This window comes from Portunus trituberculatus, chromosome 17 (assembly GCF_017591435.1).
Source record: "Portunus trituberculatus isolate SZX2019 chromosome 17, ASM1759143v1, whole genome shotgun sequence".
NCBI classification, from domain to species: domain Eukaryota; kingdom Metazoa; phylum Arthropoda; class Malacostraca; order Decapoda; family Portunidae; genus Portunus; species Portunus trituberculatus.
Window position 1 is genome coordinate 29,532,371 of NC_059271.1, and position 17,837 is coordinate 29,550,207.

The window sequence follows — 17,837 nt, forward strand, 5'->3', positions numbered from 1 at the left end:
CGGGCCCGCTGCTGAGATCATCCATTCAGTCACACCACGGAGTGTCCCGAGGAATGTGGACGATTCAAAACAGTGGGCGAGTGAAACATTCCTCAACCCTGACAGCGCTGGGGAGACCGCTTGCCATGCACATTTGGGAATAGGGTTAGTGTTTATAATAGCTGCTCCTTACTGATCTGTTTAATTTTGTTCTGATAGGAATTGGTTATATACCCTAACTTGCGATTTCAGTGGGTGGTTGGCTGTATTGTTAGGATAGGCTGGGCTTGGTTAAATTAGGTTAGATTTAGTTAGTGGTTTGTTTCAACCGATACAGTGTACGGTATATTTGCAGTTTCAACCAATATATCTTATCTTATATTTCTTTTTCCCTATGTCTAACAAGCTTGGGGACCCTGGGAAACCTAACCTTATTATTAATTTCTGATAAGGTAAAGTGCGGTTAGAAATGCTCGTAGAAGTATAATCTAGATCGTGAGAATGTGTATAGTTACATGTGGTATATTGGTTGAAACTGCAATACGGTAATACCCACTCTACTTAACTAGCTCTTCATAGGGTCTAATCTTATTATTTGGAACATTTCTAGTCCAATTCTACCGTATCAAAAATGACTATAAAGTTTACTTAATCGCAGTCCAAGGGGGAGGGAAGCAGAATGTTAGGTTACGTCAGTTCACCAGAGGAAGGAATCATCAAGAGTAGTATTTGTTGAAACAAAATTTACCAGTTAAATTAATTTCAGTTGTTAAATTTGTTTTGGTTAAGTTAGATTTGATTAGGGAAATTTTCTTACATTTTTAGGCTGATCTCCAAGGAATTTCCCTGTATTTTCATGGCCATTTTTCCTGTACAAATTTTTTTATACATAATTTAATGATTGGTGTTTTAAATAAAAGAGTTGGTATCATCTTACTGCACATAACATTGGTGATATATATTGTGTTGGTTGACTTTTTTATCAGTTTATAGTTTCACCTTGTAGCGGTTTAACCCACAATAGGGGGTGGTAGCTTATGCCAGCGGTTGCAGGCGGTTGGAAGCTCAGCGTGGGTGTAAACAAATGGAGACATAGTGTAAGCCCAGGAGCAGGAGAGGTAACTCAAACTCTTGGTGAGGTTTTACATTTAACCCCTTCAGTACTATGACGTATTTTCATATTCATTCCACTTACTATTTGGTGATTTTATACAGCTTCAGAATCTTATATGAGGGTTGAAATAGTGTAAACTCTGGCCATTAATCTTCTGATCTCCATAGACCATTCCTAATATCAATAAAATTGTCTAATCATACCCAAAACTCAAGGTAGAAATGCATCCCAGTACTGAAGGGGTTAATCCTCACCACTTAATCACTTGACAACAGCTTGGGTAAATACATGATACTCCACAGCAATCCTGCAACTGTTATGCGCTGTACATTACATTGAGTGCTACTTCATGGTATCTTACTACACCCCACAACACACACACACCACAATAGACCTAACTGACCCTACCAGGTGACACCCAACCTGGTGTACCTACAAATCACTAACTGGGGTTTACCCAATCAGGGTCAAATTGACCTCAGCATCAAATAAATTCCCTTACCTTACATCTAATTTAGACCATAGGTTTGGCACTGTACTAAATCTCCCCACACTTCTTACTCTGCGCAACAACCTATATGTTAGTCTATTTCTGTCATTTCACCAGTTTCAAAGTCACATATTTACATTATCACTTCTTAAGAATGCCCAGATGAGTTTAAACACAATATCTGGTGAGAGGGTAAAGTCCTGCCTGAGTAGGACTAATAAAAGGTAGTGGCTCAGCTGGCTGTCCCGGCTGTAATAGGGGATGTGTTCAGGTCTCCTTACCTTCTTGGTGCTCTACCTAACAGCCATTCACACAAGCTGTGTGCATAGTTTAAATTACAAATCTGAGTGGGGTTTGAAATGTTTCATGAAACAACCTTGATGTTTTGGGATTGTTACAGCCCAACCAACAATTTTCTGTCATGGCTTTTATTTTTCTGGTGAGATATGTAGTGAATTGATTGATTTTTTTTACATAATTTATGTCACAAATGGATCATTTTTATGTTATGACTCTTTTCATCTTATGTGTACCTTATGTGTCGTGGGGGACCTGTGGGAAATCAGGGTTTTTGGGTGGAGGAAGAAGCATTTAATTGAATAACATGGATAGCAGAAGAGGTCGGAAATCAATAAAATCACATCAAAAATTTCTGAAAATACCTGAAGAAAGTTTTTGATGACAGTGGTGGCTGCTGCGAGTGCTGTTGTGTTATTGGTGAGCAGTGTTGCCAATGATCAAGGGTCACTGACCATTAAAGCCATTAATGCTGTAGCTACCACCCAAGAACCCTGATTTCCCACAGGTGGCCCAGGGTTGTTGGGGATGAGAGGTAGGCATAAGTTGAAAAGGGTCACAATGTGAATACTATCCATTTACAATGGAAATGATGAAGAACACCAATGAATTCACCATATGTCTCATAAGAAAGAAAATATAAGCCATGTCAGAAAATTATTGGTTGGGTGAATCTCTATATGTATTGTCCATTTATATATATATATATATATATATATATATATATATATATATATATATATATATATATATATATATATATATATATATTGTTACGTAAGCCACACGGCTGCGGTTAACTGCTACAGCTCACTAGAGTGTTATTCTGGCAAAAAACGCCAACTTTGTTACGGTCAGTACAGTGGGGATTATAAAACACTCCACAGAGTCCCCACTACTATAACTCACAGCCGCCGTAACCCTCAGGTTCTTTCAAGGTCGCCAACAGTGTATAATTTCCCCCACTGTAAAGGAATCTCCTCAGCAACTCCTTCTCCTCCTGTACCCAACCAAGTAGAATTTATAAATGGTAGATGCTATGTGTAACAGGGCGAGGCCTTAATACCCCCTAGAGAAACCGCCCACAAGGACAATTCCACCCACTCCTCTATGAAGTATTAATGCCTCTCCACACACCTTGTCCACAGACTGTGATAACTCACAGACTGGAACAACACACGCGGTATATTACTATACTATCTTTTTACGACAAGTGCTTCCTAACATCTGTCAGACTGACTCCCCTAGCCTACAACTACTACAATATATAATGTGTACAGCACATCCGGTGATGTACACACAAGACCAGACACCACCTACGGGTGACAACAGCTATACACAGAGTCCAGATACTCGTCACAGACAAGTCTGGCGGACGACAACTACGCACCACTGGCCGACATGAAGCCTCTCAGCATTCAATAGTGTGCGTGGCTACTACCACTACAATACAGTATACTACTGAAACTATACAAAAGATGGTGGGGGCACACAGCCGCCCACCAAACCCCACTGGTGACTACAACCACCAACAGCAAAAACAGAACGAAACAATAACACGTCCCTCCGCGTTGCCACACCCGAGTGGACGAACGCACGAGAAATGCAGCCCCAACCGGCCACACTTTCTCAGAACAACAAGCCTGTTGTTCTACACAGCCACGGTCTACCGAGTAACAAGCCAGCTACTCAAGGGAAGGCACAACTCCCAGACCGACGACTAATGAGTACAGAAGCTCCCCAACTTACAAACATAATGGGGACCGAGAGGCTGTTCGTAACTCCATTTGTTCGTATATCCAAAGTCGGGTCTCCATTGCCTTTTTTCCAATTGTTTTAAAGTTTTGTTTACATTAAGAATACCTGTACATAAATCCCAATAAGTACGACATACCTTATACAGTACCTGTAATATGTAATGCTTTTAATATTATTTGATGGTGATTCATACAACTTTAATGTAGAAACATACTTTATTTAAAAAGAAAATATATTGTAGTGGTGACTGGCTGGTGAACCGATCGATAAGATAGCATGTGGTCAGCTGGGCAGGAAAACACAACCAGGGCCGTCACACAACACGAAGCCTATCCGTTAGACCGGGGGATGACACCATACCATACTGAGAAAGATCGATAAACATGGATAGATTAACATGGCGTCGATCAATGGGGGTTGAACAGGTGCCTATAAATCTGGGATGACTAAGCATCTGTATATCGGGGTCAAACAGCTGACATGGTTACCGCTAGGTTACAGACTCGCATTTAGGTTACACATTTTAACGTTAGAGCTATGTCAGTTACATACATGAAAGCATTTCACATGAAATATGAAACAGAAAACATTGCATGCTTGAAATATAAATGAGGAAACTCGTAAGATTTACCTTGTTCACTTGGATTTGTTGGGGGAAGTGGCGGGCGAGGAACGGGGTGACGAGATGGTGGAGGGGTCATCAGCATCGCTGTCAGTGTCAGGCGTGTGGGTAGAGGATGAAGATGGCACTGGCTCATGGGTAGATGGCACTGACTGAGGAGTGGATGGTACTGTTGCCTCACGTTTATCTACCCGTTTGAAGAACCGATGAAGCGACGACTGGCTCACAGCCTTCTTTTTTTCCTCATATATGACGTGGTAGCATTTCAGTGCATCATGAACAGCTGCTGACACCTTGGCATGTCGTTCTTCATTTGGGTCCTGTTCTTCAAAATTTGCCAAGGCTGCCTCTATGGATGCAAAAGCTTCTGCCATCTTTTTAGTTTGGAAATGTTTTGGTGGCATTTCCACTTCTTCCTCCTCTGCCTCTTCTGCCTCCTTCCTCTGCTTCTCCAATTCTTGTAGTTCATCATTAGATAGCTCCTTGTCATGGTCATCAAAGAACTCTGTGAAGTCCTGCTCCTCCAGCTCTAGCTCCAGTTTCTCACTCATGGAGATTAAATTGTCAACAACCTCCTCCTGCTCCTCCTGAATATTTTCAAACCCAGTGAAATCATGAACAACCTGAGGGCAGAGCTTTTTCCATACGGCATTCATACAGGTGGTTGTAACTTCCCACCAGGAGGTATTAATGTTTTTTATGGCATTGTAGACGTTATATGACTTCCAAAATTCGCTCAGAGTCATATCATTCTCGTCTGTTGCCTTCAGTGCCTGGCGGAAAATGCGCCATAGATAGTATTTTTTGAACGTTGCGATGACTCCGTGGTCCATAGGTTGTATAATGAAGGTTGTGTTGGGTGGCAGGTAGACAACCTTGACATTAGGGTGAAAGTCATCTAGGTAAGGTGGGTGGCCAGGGGCATTATCCAGCACCAGGAGGATGTTGAATGGAATGGAGTTGCTCCGACAATACTTCTCCACCTCAGGGATAAATTGATTATAAAACCAGTCCTGAAAAATCGCCTGTGTGACCCAAGCTTTAGAGTTACTCTTCCACACAACTGGAAGAGACGCCTTGGTAATGTTTTTCAGGGCTCGTGGGTTTTCCGAGGTGTACACCAGTAGGGGCTTTAATTTTAAATCACCACTAGCATTACTCCCAAGCAGTAGCGTCAGTCTGTCCTTCGCAGCTTTGAAGCCAGGCATCGTCTTTTCCTCCTTACTGATGTAGGTTCGGTCAGGCATCTTTTTCCAGTAGAGGCCAGTTTCATCCACATTGAAAATCTGTTGTGGTGTGTAGCCTCCCTGGCAGATAATTTCTGCTAGTTTTCCTGGGAATTCCTCAGCTGCCTTAACATCTGCACTCGCCCCCTCACCAGACACCTTCACGTTATGCAAGTTATTGCGCGCCTTGAAGTGGTTAAACCACCCATGACTTGCAGTGAATGACACATCCTCACCATACTCAGCCTTTAGTTCATTGAATAGACTCAGGGCCTTCTCTTGAATCATCATAAGGCATAGATGTTTCCGTTTCTGGATGCAGTCCTCGAACCAGACGCCGAGATGTTTTTCCATCTCCTCAATCACTTTCCCTCTCTTTTTTGATATGATGGTTGATTGCATGGGCACTGCAGATTTCACATGTTCCACAATTTTTTCTTTGTTCTTAATAATTGTGCCTACAGTTGACCGATTCATATTAAATTTTCGTGCCACATCAGACATTTTCTCACCTTTCTCAAGCCGTTTTATGATGTCCATTTTCACCTCTAAAGTTATAGCCTGACGTTTCTTGGCACTTCCACTGGCTTCACCGTTTATTTTTCGCTTCACACCCGACATTTTTGATGGAATGATGCACAGGTAAAGCAAATTATGGCACAAAAATTGGCGGTACACGAGGACACGGTGAACAGATGCTTTCGTGTTTATGGCGGGAGCCTGGAGGGCAGGGGAGTGATGCACACAGCTGAGTGAGCTCAGCAGCGCCACGGCGTGGCAGACTCGTGAACTATATTTGTGTGCGGTAAATTTGAAGTTTCCTAGCATCTTTCAAAAAATTTTTTGGACTTAAGTATTTAAAAGATTTGTTCGTATGTATGGAATGTTCGCAAGTCGAATGTTCGTAAGTAGGGGAGTTTCTGTATTTCTAAAGCACAGTCCAGCCACACGTGTCTCTTCCTGTGCCGAGATCTTACGTGTTAACTCCGCTGAAGACTGGCCGGTACTGATGCGAAGCTCGCAGGCACACAAAATGGTGGAGAGAGGGAGACGGGTTGTCTGCCCAACAGAACAGCCCGAGGAGCCCGTGCTGGGGTGGCCATAGGCTACGCATATGATATAATTAAATAAACGGGAAATAATGCGGTACCCCTCACACGCCCTCCCTTAAAAGAAAACATTTTGGAAACAAAACATTTACAAAATTTTTTTAAAAGGCATGGAACTGATTAAAGGGAATGGCCCCAGGACAGACAATCGGCTGCAACGTTGTCTGCTCCTTTTATATGTCTTACTATGACATTGTACTCCTGGGCTCACTCGGTATGGGGGCCGTTTGACAGGCTTTTCGTCCCCAACATAAATATCGTGTGTTATCAACTGTGTCCTGCCCGGGACACTGCTAAACACAGAGGAGTATTTCCTCAGCCTCCGAAGCAATTCATCTTGCTGATCCCCTAAATGTTCAACCTTCTCTTTCAAGAGATGGAGGCTATTCTGTTCCCACTGCCCTATAGGTACAACAGGTTCAGGCTCATTAACTTCTGGAGCCTCTCCCTCCCGGCAGAAAAATAAAACTGAAGATGCCTCTTGCTCGGCAGAACTAAAAGAGCCCTTCTGGCTAGTAGAACTAAAATAGGGCTTCAGCATGTTAATGTGACACAGCTGAGCCCTCTTGCGCCGGTCAGGAGTGACCACCAGGTAGTCGAGGTCACCTACCTTCTTCTCTATAACATAGGGGCCACTATAGCGGGCAGCAAGCGGCTGGCCCTGAAGTGGTAACAGCACGAGCACTTCATCTCCAGGGCAAAACTCCGATACTCGGCCCTTCGGTCATAATACCCCTTCATACTCTGCTGGGCCTTACACAGGTGGGCCTGCGCCACCTCTAATGCCTTGGCTAATCTCTCTCGACTGCTCATGAGGCTCTTAAGCAGTGAGACAGGGCGCTCAGGCGACGGCTGACACCAAGCCTCCCGAACAACGTCGAGCGGTCCACGCACTCGGTGTCCAAACACTAGCTGATTGGGTGAGAAACCCAAGGACTCAGTGGGCGCTTCTCTCACCGCAAATAAGACAAAGGGACACCTCGTCCCAATCCTTATCTCTCCATGCAGAAACTCTTGAGCATGGTCTTGAGAGTTTGATGATGTCTCCAGGGCTCCCTGAGACTGCGGATGATAAGCACTGGACACGATGTGCTTGATTCCCCACGCAGTCATCGTATCCTTAAACAACTTTGAAGTGAAGTTGGTCCCCTGATCGGACTGCAGCTCTGCTGGCAATCCAAAGTGTGTAAAGAAGGTTAACAAAGCCTTCAGCACCACCTTAGAGTGAGTGCTTCTCAGGGGAATTGCTTCAGGGCACTGCGTGGTAACATCCATTATGGTCAACAAATACTTGTGACCAGCCCTGGTAGTAGGCAGAGGACCTACTATAACAATCAAAACCCTCGTGAAGGGAGGATCAACAGCAGGGATGGGGTTGAGTGGCGCCACAGGGGGTGTCTAATTAGGCTTGCCCACCACTTGACAAGTGTGGCAGCACTTAAGAATCGTGGCCACTTCCCCAGACATGCTGGGCCACCAAAAATTTTGGATGCCCAGGTGTCCAGCCATGGGCCCCTCATGTGCCAACAGTACAAGTGCCTCACGCAGCTTATGCGGCACAACTACTTGGAGTAGTTCATCACCGTCACTCTCCTGCCATCTATGACACAACACCCCTTGATGCAAGACAAACTCCTCCCTGCCCTCCAACTCCTCACTTCCCTCACCCACTCGAGCAAAGAAGGAGGCCAACGCCGGGTCCTCCTGCTGCCTACGAATGAGCTCTGCAGGCTCTAGCTGGGTAAGAGAAAGGGGGACTATAGGGTCATGGGGTTGAGGCAACGCTGCAACCCTACGTCCCACACGGCATCGAGGACGGAGAGCTGGCCCAGGCTGCTCCGCTCCTGCCATGTGATCCGGTGAGTCCTCAGAAGGATCATCACCACCAGCCAGGCAGTCACCAGGCAAGGGAACAGCTCGCTCCCTGCCTCCACGATGCTCCACAGGGGGAGAAACTTCCAACCCCCCTGCAGAACTGGAAGTCTCCCCACCCTGGGCGCCAACTTCCAACAAACTGCCTGACTCATCATGCTGGGGCCTGTGCTGAACATCAGAGCCCTCAGCCTCCACACCAGGAAGCAACTCAGCACGAGTGCTCCTTCCGGAGTGCTCTGCAGAGTGAGGATAACCATCAAACAACTCAGCTACACCCAACACTCCGTCCTCACTCTCAGCAACAACTCCCAAAGCCGAGTCCGGTGCATTAACAAGTGACTCCACGCCGTCACCGTCAGCCTCTACACCTGAACTCAATGGTGAGCCCAACACTGGCTCCACCACATCAGCACTGTTACTCCCATCTGGAGTTAATCCCACCTGGCTGCTAGCAACCTCCTGGGTAGTAACAGGCTCTCTCTCAGCCCGGCGGGCCTGAGAGCGAGTAACATTTACAGAGTCTTGCACCCCTGGCCCAGACTCTTCAGCAACCTCATCCTCATCAGAGGTTGGGATCCATACACGACCACCAGCCAAATCATTCCCAAGCAGGAAGTCCACTCCTGCGACTGGCAGTTCGTCTGCCACTGCTACCTGAGCCGTAGCAGTGACAAGAGGACATGACAGCGTCACCTCAGCCGTCACGAACTCCTCCACAGTGTTAAGTCCACGACACAACACTGCCTTGCTAGATGTCACCTTCCTACCAGTGACATTTCGGCACACTGACTGCTGTGCACCCGTATCACGCAGTACAGTGACGGGATACTTTGTGCCATCAATCTCAACAGTGCCTCCACACAGGAAAGGACGGCACCAGTCAAGCTCACTATCCTTAGGTGCGGGCGAGGCAACAGGGGGAGGAACAGGTGGGCCAACCTGCTCTCTCTCCTCCAAACACAACTCAGGCACACGCCGTGCCTTCTCACTTCTAAAGCCTGAAGGAGCAGTCAACTCATCACCACAAACTTGGTCTGGCCACACCAACAAGGCAACTGGTTTCTGCGAGGACTTGGGAGTTTCAGCTGTTACTAACTTTGGGCAATTGAACTTAAAATGCCCTTTTCCTCGGCAGTGATAGCACGTAGGCTGGTAATCATACTTGGGCGTTCTAGGGGCCGCCTTCCCGCCGTCCCATCCTTCGCAGAAGAAGGAGGGTGGGGCCTGGGGCTTTCCCAAACCCATCTTACTGCCGAATCCAGTATATCGCCTAAAGTGGCCTGGAGAGCCCGAGGAAGAACTGCCACCACTCCCTGGGCCTCCCTTAGGACCACCTTCCTTACGACTCCAACTCCCAGGCTGCTGCACAGGACGGTGGGCCAACACATAATCATCAGCCCATGTAGCAGCCTCCTTCAAAGTCCTAAACCTCTTCTCCCTCAACAGAGGTACCAGCTCCTTATCAGCAATATCAATGAACTGCTCCATAACTACTAACTCCTTCAAAGCCTCGAGAGAGTCAACACCCTCGCTTGCAATCCACCTCTCAAACACTTGCTCCAGTGAACGAGCACACTCGAGGTAGGAGTCACTTGCTCGCTTCCTCTTTCCTCTGAATTGCAAGCGATAGGCTTCTGGTCGCAGCTCATATGCCCGCAAGATGTCAGCCTTAAACTCCTCATAATCATCCAGATCATCAGCTGACATTTTATCATAAACTTCCAAGGCTTTTCCCTTGAGTTTATTCGCGACCAAGCCTACCCATCTCTCTCGAGACCAAGCAAACTCCTTGGCTTTCCTCTCGAAGCGAACAAACCATTCAGCTACTTTAGCCTCATCAAATTCAGGGACTAGCTGGAGACTTTGAACTAAAGTACGCTCTACACTCTGTTCTCCTCCTCCTACACTACCAACAACTCCAGGCGTACTTACTGCATGGCGAGTTCTCTCCCACTCCAACTCTCTATCTTTATCTGCCCTTTCTCTCTCCATCTCCAATCTCATCATCTCCATCTCTCTAGCCTCCTTCTCTGCTGCTAGTCTCTGAATTTCTCGTCTCTCCTCTATCTCTCTAGCCTCCTGCTCTGCTGCTAGTCTGTTTGACTCTCGTCTCTCTTCCGCAGCTAATCTCTTCAACTCTCGCCTCTCTTCTGCTTCTATCTCCATTTTCCTCATTTCCAGCTTCAATTGCAGTTCCTCCAGTCTGGCAGCTGACTGGACACTATCAGCAATACTGCTTGCTGGACTAGATCGTCGGGAGCCTCCCCTGCTTCCGATACTTCTGCCAGGGCTAATATATCCCACATCACTTTCACTGGGACCACCACGTCCGTTATCATGAGACATACGTGCGTCCTCACTGACCCCACGCGCGGCCAACGACTCATCATACCCACGTGGTGAGTCTTGCCGGCTCACACTCGCATCCACACCCTCCACTGGTGAGGTGAAAAGGCCAGTAACTCCCTCCATGGTGCTCACAGGGACTCACAAACAATAAAATAATATAAGTAATAATACCCCACACAATATACTACACCACTATAAAAGCACTTGGTTTATCCTGGCGAGGTCGCCACTTTATGTTACGTAAGCCACACGGCTGCGGTTAACTGCTACAGCTCACTAGAGTGTTATTCTGGCAAAAAACGCCAACTTTGTTACGGTCAGTACAGCGGGGATTATAAAACACTCCACAGAGTCCCCACTACTATAACTCACAGCCGCCGTAACCCTCAGGTTCTTTCAAGGTCGCCAACAGTGTATAATTTCTCCCACTGTAAGGGAATCTCCTCAGCAACTCCTTCTGCTCCTGTACCCAACCAAGTAGAATTTATAAATGATAGATGCTATGTGTAACAGGGCGAGGCCTTAATACCCCCTAGAGAAACCGCCCACAAGGACAATTCCACCCACTTCTCTATGAAGTATTAATGCCTCTCCACACGCCTTGTCCACAGACTGTGATAACTCACAGACCGGAACAACACGCGCGGTATATTACTATACTATCTTTTTACGACAAGTGCTTCCTAACACCTGTCAGACTGACATCCCCAGCCTACAACTACTACAATATATAATGTGTACAGCACATCCGGTGATGTACACACAAGACCAGACACCACCTACGGGTGACAACAGCTATACACGGAGTCCAGATACTCGTCACAGACAAGTCTGGCGGACGACAACTACGCACCACTGGCCGACATGAAGCCTCTCAGCATTCAATAGTGTGCGTGGCTACTACCACTACAATACAGTATACTACTGAAACTATACAAAAGATGGTGGGGGCACACAGCCGCCCACCAAACCCCACTGGTGACTACAACCACCAACAGCAAAAACAGGATGAAACAATAACATGTCCCTCTGCGTCGCCACACCCGAGTGGACGAACGCACGAGAAATGCAGCCCCAACCAGCCACACTTTCTCAGAACAACAAGCCCGTTGTCCTACACAGCCACGGTCTACCGAGTAACAAGCCAGCTACTCAAGGGAGGGCACAACTCCCAGACCGACGACTAATGAGTACTTCTAAAGCACAGTCCAGCCACATGTGTCTCTTCCTGTGCCGAGATCGTAAGTGTTAACTCCGCTGAAGACTGGCCGGTACTGATGCGAAGCTCGCAGGCACACAAAATGGTGGAGAGAGGGAGACGGGTTGTCTGCTCAACAGAACAGCCCGAGGAGCCCGCGCTGGGGTGGCCATAGGCTACGCATATAATATAATTAAATAAACGGGAAATAATGTGGTGCCTCACATATATATATATATATATATATATATATATATATATATATATATATATATATATATATATATATATATATATATATATATATATATATATATATATATATATATATATATATATATATATATATATATATATATATATATATATATATGTTCAAAACAATAACAGCGTCAGCAGTGGCTCATCTTCCCTCGCTCAACTTACCACCAAAATGCCTTGCAATGTTGCCTAGCATTGCTAAGAAGACCAGGAAGTCTCTTACTCTCAAAGTGAAGCTGGATAGTATTCACAGACACGAGAGAGGCGAGAAAACTAATAGCGTTGCTCGTCACCATCTTGACTCCATCTACTGTCTCTACTATTTTCAAGTCAGCAGACTCTTAAGAAAGCTGGTGAGACTGTATCTCCCTTGCAAGCTAAAAGAACCACCTGAACTCATGACTCTACAATGGATAAAATGGAAAGCCTTGTGGAAATGTGGTACACAAGTTTTGTATGTGATACAATGATGCACCCTTTGTTTGCATTCCACAGGTTGCTGGTTAGTGTCTTTCCTGTTTCACTCTTCCTCCCTTCATAAATTTAAGATCATCAACATTATAAAGTTACGTATATACATACATTAGTGTACATTATAATGACTTAAATTAAACTGCTTAAATGTTTAACTTCATAATTTTTACTTTCATTAAACCTTTTACTGTACTGTGATGCACTCTCGCTTTGCTTACTCTCAATGGAAGTTCAAGTCAGGGGTTAAACTTGTTATAATCGATTCGCTTAACAAAATTTTGCTTAATGAAGGGTTTTTTTAGGAACGTAACCCCTTTGTTAAGCGGGGGTTGCCAGTATATATTTGTATATGTGTGTGTGTGTGTGTGTGTGATGCACAAATTAATTAAATTCTAAGCTTGTTAATATTTGACTAGATTTATTTATTTTATTTATTTTTTTCAGGATCTTGTCAACAAACTGCTACAAGGATATTCAGTTTTGGCCATATGTCTGAGAAGAGAAAGAGAGAGAGAGAGAGAGAGAGGGGGATAGAGCAAATGACCTGAAATATTCTGGAAAATAAGCAGTTTATGATCGTAGACTTGTATGCTTCAAATCATAAGTTAACAGTGTTTTTAAAACACTGCGATATGGACACTTTAGTCTGATACAAAAAAATGAATCTATCTGATTCTTTTGTGTGAAGTTATTGAATATGAAACATGACAGAAGACATGATGGTTAAGTTAATCATTATTTGCACATGCAGAGAACAGTGAAGCTTGATAGTCATGGATGGTAAAGAGAAGATTCTTGATCCTGAAGACTTGTCCCTGGTCCATCAAGGGGAATTGTCTCTAAGTAGTGGAGTGATCTCTCTTCCCTCAGCAAACAGGCTGGCAGATCTCAGTCTTGCTTCAGATCTCACTGATTCAGAAGTTGAAAATGAACCAATAGTTCAAACTTTTAGTGCATATGGTCATGAACATCTTTCAAACAACAGACAATTTGGAAAATATGTGAAGGGCGCCAATAGATTTTCAATGAAATCCAGTATGTTGACTCATTCACAGAGGTTAAGTGCCTCACTGCAAAGTGATTCAGACATCAATGATAAGCTGAATGAAGTTCCTTCAGTGATTACAAAGGAAAGAGCTAGACATGATAGCAGTGCTCTTAATGAAAAATCATTAAAGAAAGGCTCAAATATGACTGTCACTGAAGACGAAAGGATTATAGGCATGCCATCTATTTCCTTAGACAATGTCAGAACAGCACTACAACAGAATTGTAGCTTGCTTAATGACAGACACTTACTAAAAGATCTGTTGAAATCTTTAGATGACAAAATTGAACAAGATAGTGTGTCTATTCAGCCTTACCTCCCTGGTAACAAGCAAGAAATAAATCTGGACAGTAATGTGGAAGAAAATAAGCATCTGGTTTTCAACCAGCTAGTCATGTCTAGCCCCAAGAGTTCGTCAATAAACTGTGTATCTGATGGTAATTTTGATAATAGAAATCATATGGTTGGTGAAGTAGAACCTTTAGTGAATTCACAAGTAGAGCCTCTTCATGGTTCCAGAAGCAGTGAGACACCACAGGAAAATCTTCATGTTGCCTTATTCAGCTCAAGTCTGAGTGAACAAGAAGCTCTTCCGAAACCTGCAGATAAACTAACTTTCCACTCAGGTCTTGGAAAGCATGTCAAATTCCAGTCAACTACAAATACCACACAGGATCCTCTAGTGGAGACAGAGGGCAAAAAGTATGGAAACAAGCTTGACTTAGGTGCTCAGCAGTCTCTTAATGTCTTGAAGTAAGTGTTATACATGTTTGCAAGACTAGTTGAAAGCAGTTGTAACTCAACATATTCAAAAGATTTCAAATTGATCTGAAAATAACCAAGAGAGGAATTAGTCAGTGATCAAATTCTTGATGGAGCATTAATAACTGATATGTATTATTCATTTCAGAAAACTGGCAGGATTACGTTGGGGATTAATGGGATGGGAGGATGTGAGTAACTCCCCTCCTACTGACAGCAGTAGCTCACTCACCTTCTTGTATCACCTTCTTACCTCATTTCAGGCACTGAAATTTGAAAAAAAGGTATGGAGTTGAAATCTTCATTAGCAAGTAAACAAGTCATCTTTCCTTATATAATGATAAATAATTTGTCATCTTTTCTTTCTGTATGAAGCGACATTTCTGTCACATCAAGTACTTATCAACACCTTTATCTTCACTTTATACAGTCACTCTAACATTTTATGTTGTAGCATCTGAAGGAGGAGCTGACAACAACTTTGAAGAAATTCAAGGATTTAAGTGAAGAATGTAACACCAAACAGCACTTGTATGAAAAGAGAGAAACTCGTCTTATTGAAGCTGACAGACAACTTGGGGAGTTGCAGCAAGCTTGGGCAGCATCTCATGAGATTAGCCAGCAAGAAACTGCCAAGCTTAAAGCCAAATGTTATGTCCTCAAACAAGTGAGCTGCAACCTTGTCTTGCATAAAATCATGTTTTCTATTTCTATAATTCATGTAGTATTTTTTGGCCCAATGGTGTAGTTGGTTTCTAACTTAGAGAATATATATATTAAGATCCTGTGCCATGTAGAAGTACTCTAAACTGTGGATTTGCAACCTTAATGTTGCCTTTATCTTGGCAAAAGATATACTATTGTCATTTGACATATAACTTACTGGTACAGTGTTGTTTTATGTACATAGCATTAAGATTATTTATCACAAACTGAATCATAGGTACAATGGAGTTGCTTTTCCAAGAGACTCACTAGACTTCAAATTCTGATTTTATTCCTACACTTAGTTCATAGCATGTATAACCTTTGTAGAATAACAGCAGGTCTTATTTTCAAGTTATTTCACAATGAAATATTGAAAAATGATTTAATGCAATGTATATGCTAATGGCTGTTTTTATTTCATATGCACTTTAAAAATTTTTTTTTTAAGGAAAATGATTTATTAAGAAAGGAAGATATGTGCTTGAGAAATGATGTCATGGAGCTGAAATCCATCACTCAGCAGCATGCAGTGATGAAGGTGAGACTGTCTTGCTTATTGCAAATTTTAGAATTAAGCTGGCTTCAAAGAACTTTTGACAGTAATTTTTCATTTTGGAAATTATATTCCTTAAAGTCTGAAAAAAAAATCATCTATGGTTGGAGAAAAGGGAAGGGCATTAGAAGTACATATGTGATATGTACAGTACATAGTATCAGAATCTATGTTAATAGAGTGTTGTGGAGTGATGAAATGGGGGGAATTGCTGGCATTATTTGACCACATTGAAAGGATGAAGATTGAAGATTTAAGAAGAGAAGTAAGTGAAATTTAAAATGTTAATGGGAGAGGAAGGCAGCTTGGAAGATGGAGAAATGGAATAAAGGAGTACTGTAGTACATGTGTGAAAAGGGTGTTACTAGAGGTGGAGTGCTTACATAAACCTAAAGAATGTTTTTAATAGGAAGAATAAACTCATATCTATAGCCATCCTCTTGGGGAAGAGAATGTTTCTAGGAATCTAGAGGGAACAGAGTGTAATATATTAGTGAGAAAGTGAGTATGAGCAACCTAGATATAGTGGGTGGAAGGGAACTACCATTTAAGTAAATAAAAGAAAAAAAAATGGATTATGTTAAGGAAAATGAAAAAAAATATCAGGAGGAGATGAAAGAACAGGAAGCAATCTGTGTGGGGAAATACCTGAGAACAGGTGACATATAAACAGATAAGTGAAAAGTTTGTAAATTTATGTTTTTACTTTCAAAGGCTCAGATGTTGGAGACTGAAGAGATGTTAGCAGCAAGAAAGAAGAAAACAACTGAAGTATTAGAGGAAAATAACAGACTAAATCTTTGCCTGGAAGAAACTAAGAAACACATACAAGAGCTTGAAGAGGTAAGGTCAAGTTGTGTAAAGAATTATTTTTATGGATTACGGTAATGAAAGTTTTTGAGTGTGTTTATGTATTCTGCTCCTTGTGTATCATCTCATTTGTTTTAGAGAAAGCTGGTGTTGTGTATCGCAGTTTTCAAGACTTGTTACTGGATTTGTATTGGAATTATAGTAGAAAAAAATAATTAATAGGTAATCATGTGATGTGAGTTTTACCATTCATGATTTCAGTATCACCTTCTTTAAGGGCAATTAGTACCAAATTGTGTGTGTGGGCAATTAGTACCAAATTGTGTGTGTGTGAGTTCTTTCAGAACTCACACACACACACACACACACACACACACACACACACACACACACACACACACACACTCTCTCTCTCTCTCTCTCTCTCTCTCTCTCTCTCTCTCTCTCTCTCTCTCTCTCTCTCTCTCTCTCTCTCTCTCTCTCTCTCTCTCTCTCTTACTGAGAGAAAGAGAGAATGGGTCACTCAAATCTCTGTTTGTTTTAAGGCAGGCATTCACTTCTTTGTAGTATTCCTTGATATGCCAGTAATTGTTTACACAGCAAAAACAACAATAATACATTGTTACTTTATTACTCATGCTTTTTTAAATTTATGAAAAGGGTGTGCACCTTCAAACATAACTATAGACAGTTTGTTACAAAGATTTCACTCATTATGAAATATTTCTTGTATAAAGTTTCAAAGTTTCTATTTATTTACTTCTTACTTTAACTCCCAGTTAGAGATAAATTTCTCCTTAGGGTTAACCTGTTCTTCCTTCCTTCTGTTTTTTTTTATATATTTTTTTTATATAAATCATAGTCTTCTTAGTTCTGGTTCTGGCAAATTTTGTACTATCCTATTTAAAAGTGTCTCTCTACTGTAAGAAGGAGGGTCTTGTTTAGACTCCAAGAGATGGTCCTGAATATTTAAAATGGCATTGTTGTTCTGTCGCAGGTGAAGGTTCCTCAGCTAGTAGATGAGTTGGAAGATATGAAAGTCAAAATTGGGAGACTGGAGGATTCCAATAAACAACTGTCTCAAGCCAAAGCTCAACTGTTGGAAGACATACATATGCTTCAGGAACAACATAAATTACTCCTTAAGAAAGTAGTTGATGAACAAGAAAATAAAGCAGTAACTGAGCAAAGAAAGGTTAGTTAC

General features: G+C 42.9%; 2 protein-coding genes across 3 annotated transcripts in view; one reads left to right on the top strand and one right to left on the bottom strand.

Annotated features, from left to right (window-relative positions):
• Positions 1 to 17,837, top strand: part of LOC123504704 (uveal autoantigen with coiled-coil domains and ankyrin repeats-like) — a 24,463-nt gene continuing 6,626 nt past the window's right edge. For both annotated transcript variants that reach the window (XM_045255445.1, XM_045255446.1), the window contains exons 1-7: positions 1 to 144; positions 13,197 to 14,553; positions 14,711 to 14,846; positions 15,017 to 15,229; positions 15,719 to 15,808; positions 16,538 to 16,666; positions 17,631 to 17,828. In XM_045255445.1, coding sequence (XP_045111380.1) covers positions 13,526 to 14,553; positions 14,711 to 14,846; positions 15,017 to 15,229; positions 15,719 to 15,808; positions 16,538 to 16,666; positions 17,631 to 17,828 — 1,794 coding nt within the window. In that variant the 5' untranslated portion in view covers positions 1 to 144; positions 13,197 to 13,525. The remainder of the gene's footprint in view (positions 145 to 13,196; positions 14,554 to 14,710; positions 14,847 to 15,016; positions 15,230 to 15,718; positions 15,809 to 16,537; positions 16,667 to 17,630; positions 17,829 to 17,837) is intronic.
• On the bottom strand, positions 3,917 to 4,963 carry LOC123504711 (tigger transposable element-derived protein 1-like). The gene is made up of 2 exons (XM_045255455.1): positions 4,270 to 4,963; positions 3,917 to 4,002 (listed from the first exon to the last, which is right to left on the bottom strand). The coding sequence occupies exon 1, from the start codon at positions 4,914 to 4,916 to the stop codon at positions 4,275 to 4,277; it is 642 nt and encodes a 213-aa protein (XP_045111390.1). The 5' UTR covers positions 4,917 to 4,963; the 3' UTR covers positions 3,917 to 4,002; positions 4,270 to 4,274.

Excerpts from the sequence above, each read along its gene's own strand:
- LOC123504711 (XM_045255455.1), bottom strand. The coding sequence starts at position 4,916 with ATGAATGCCGTATGGAAAAAGCTCTGCCCTCAGGTTGTTCATGATTTC.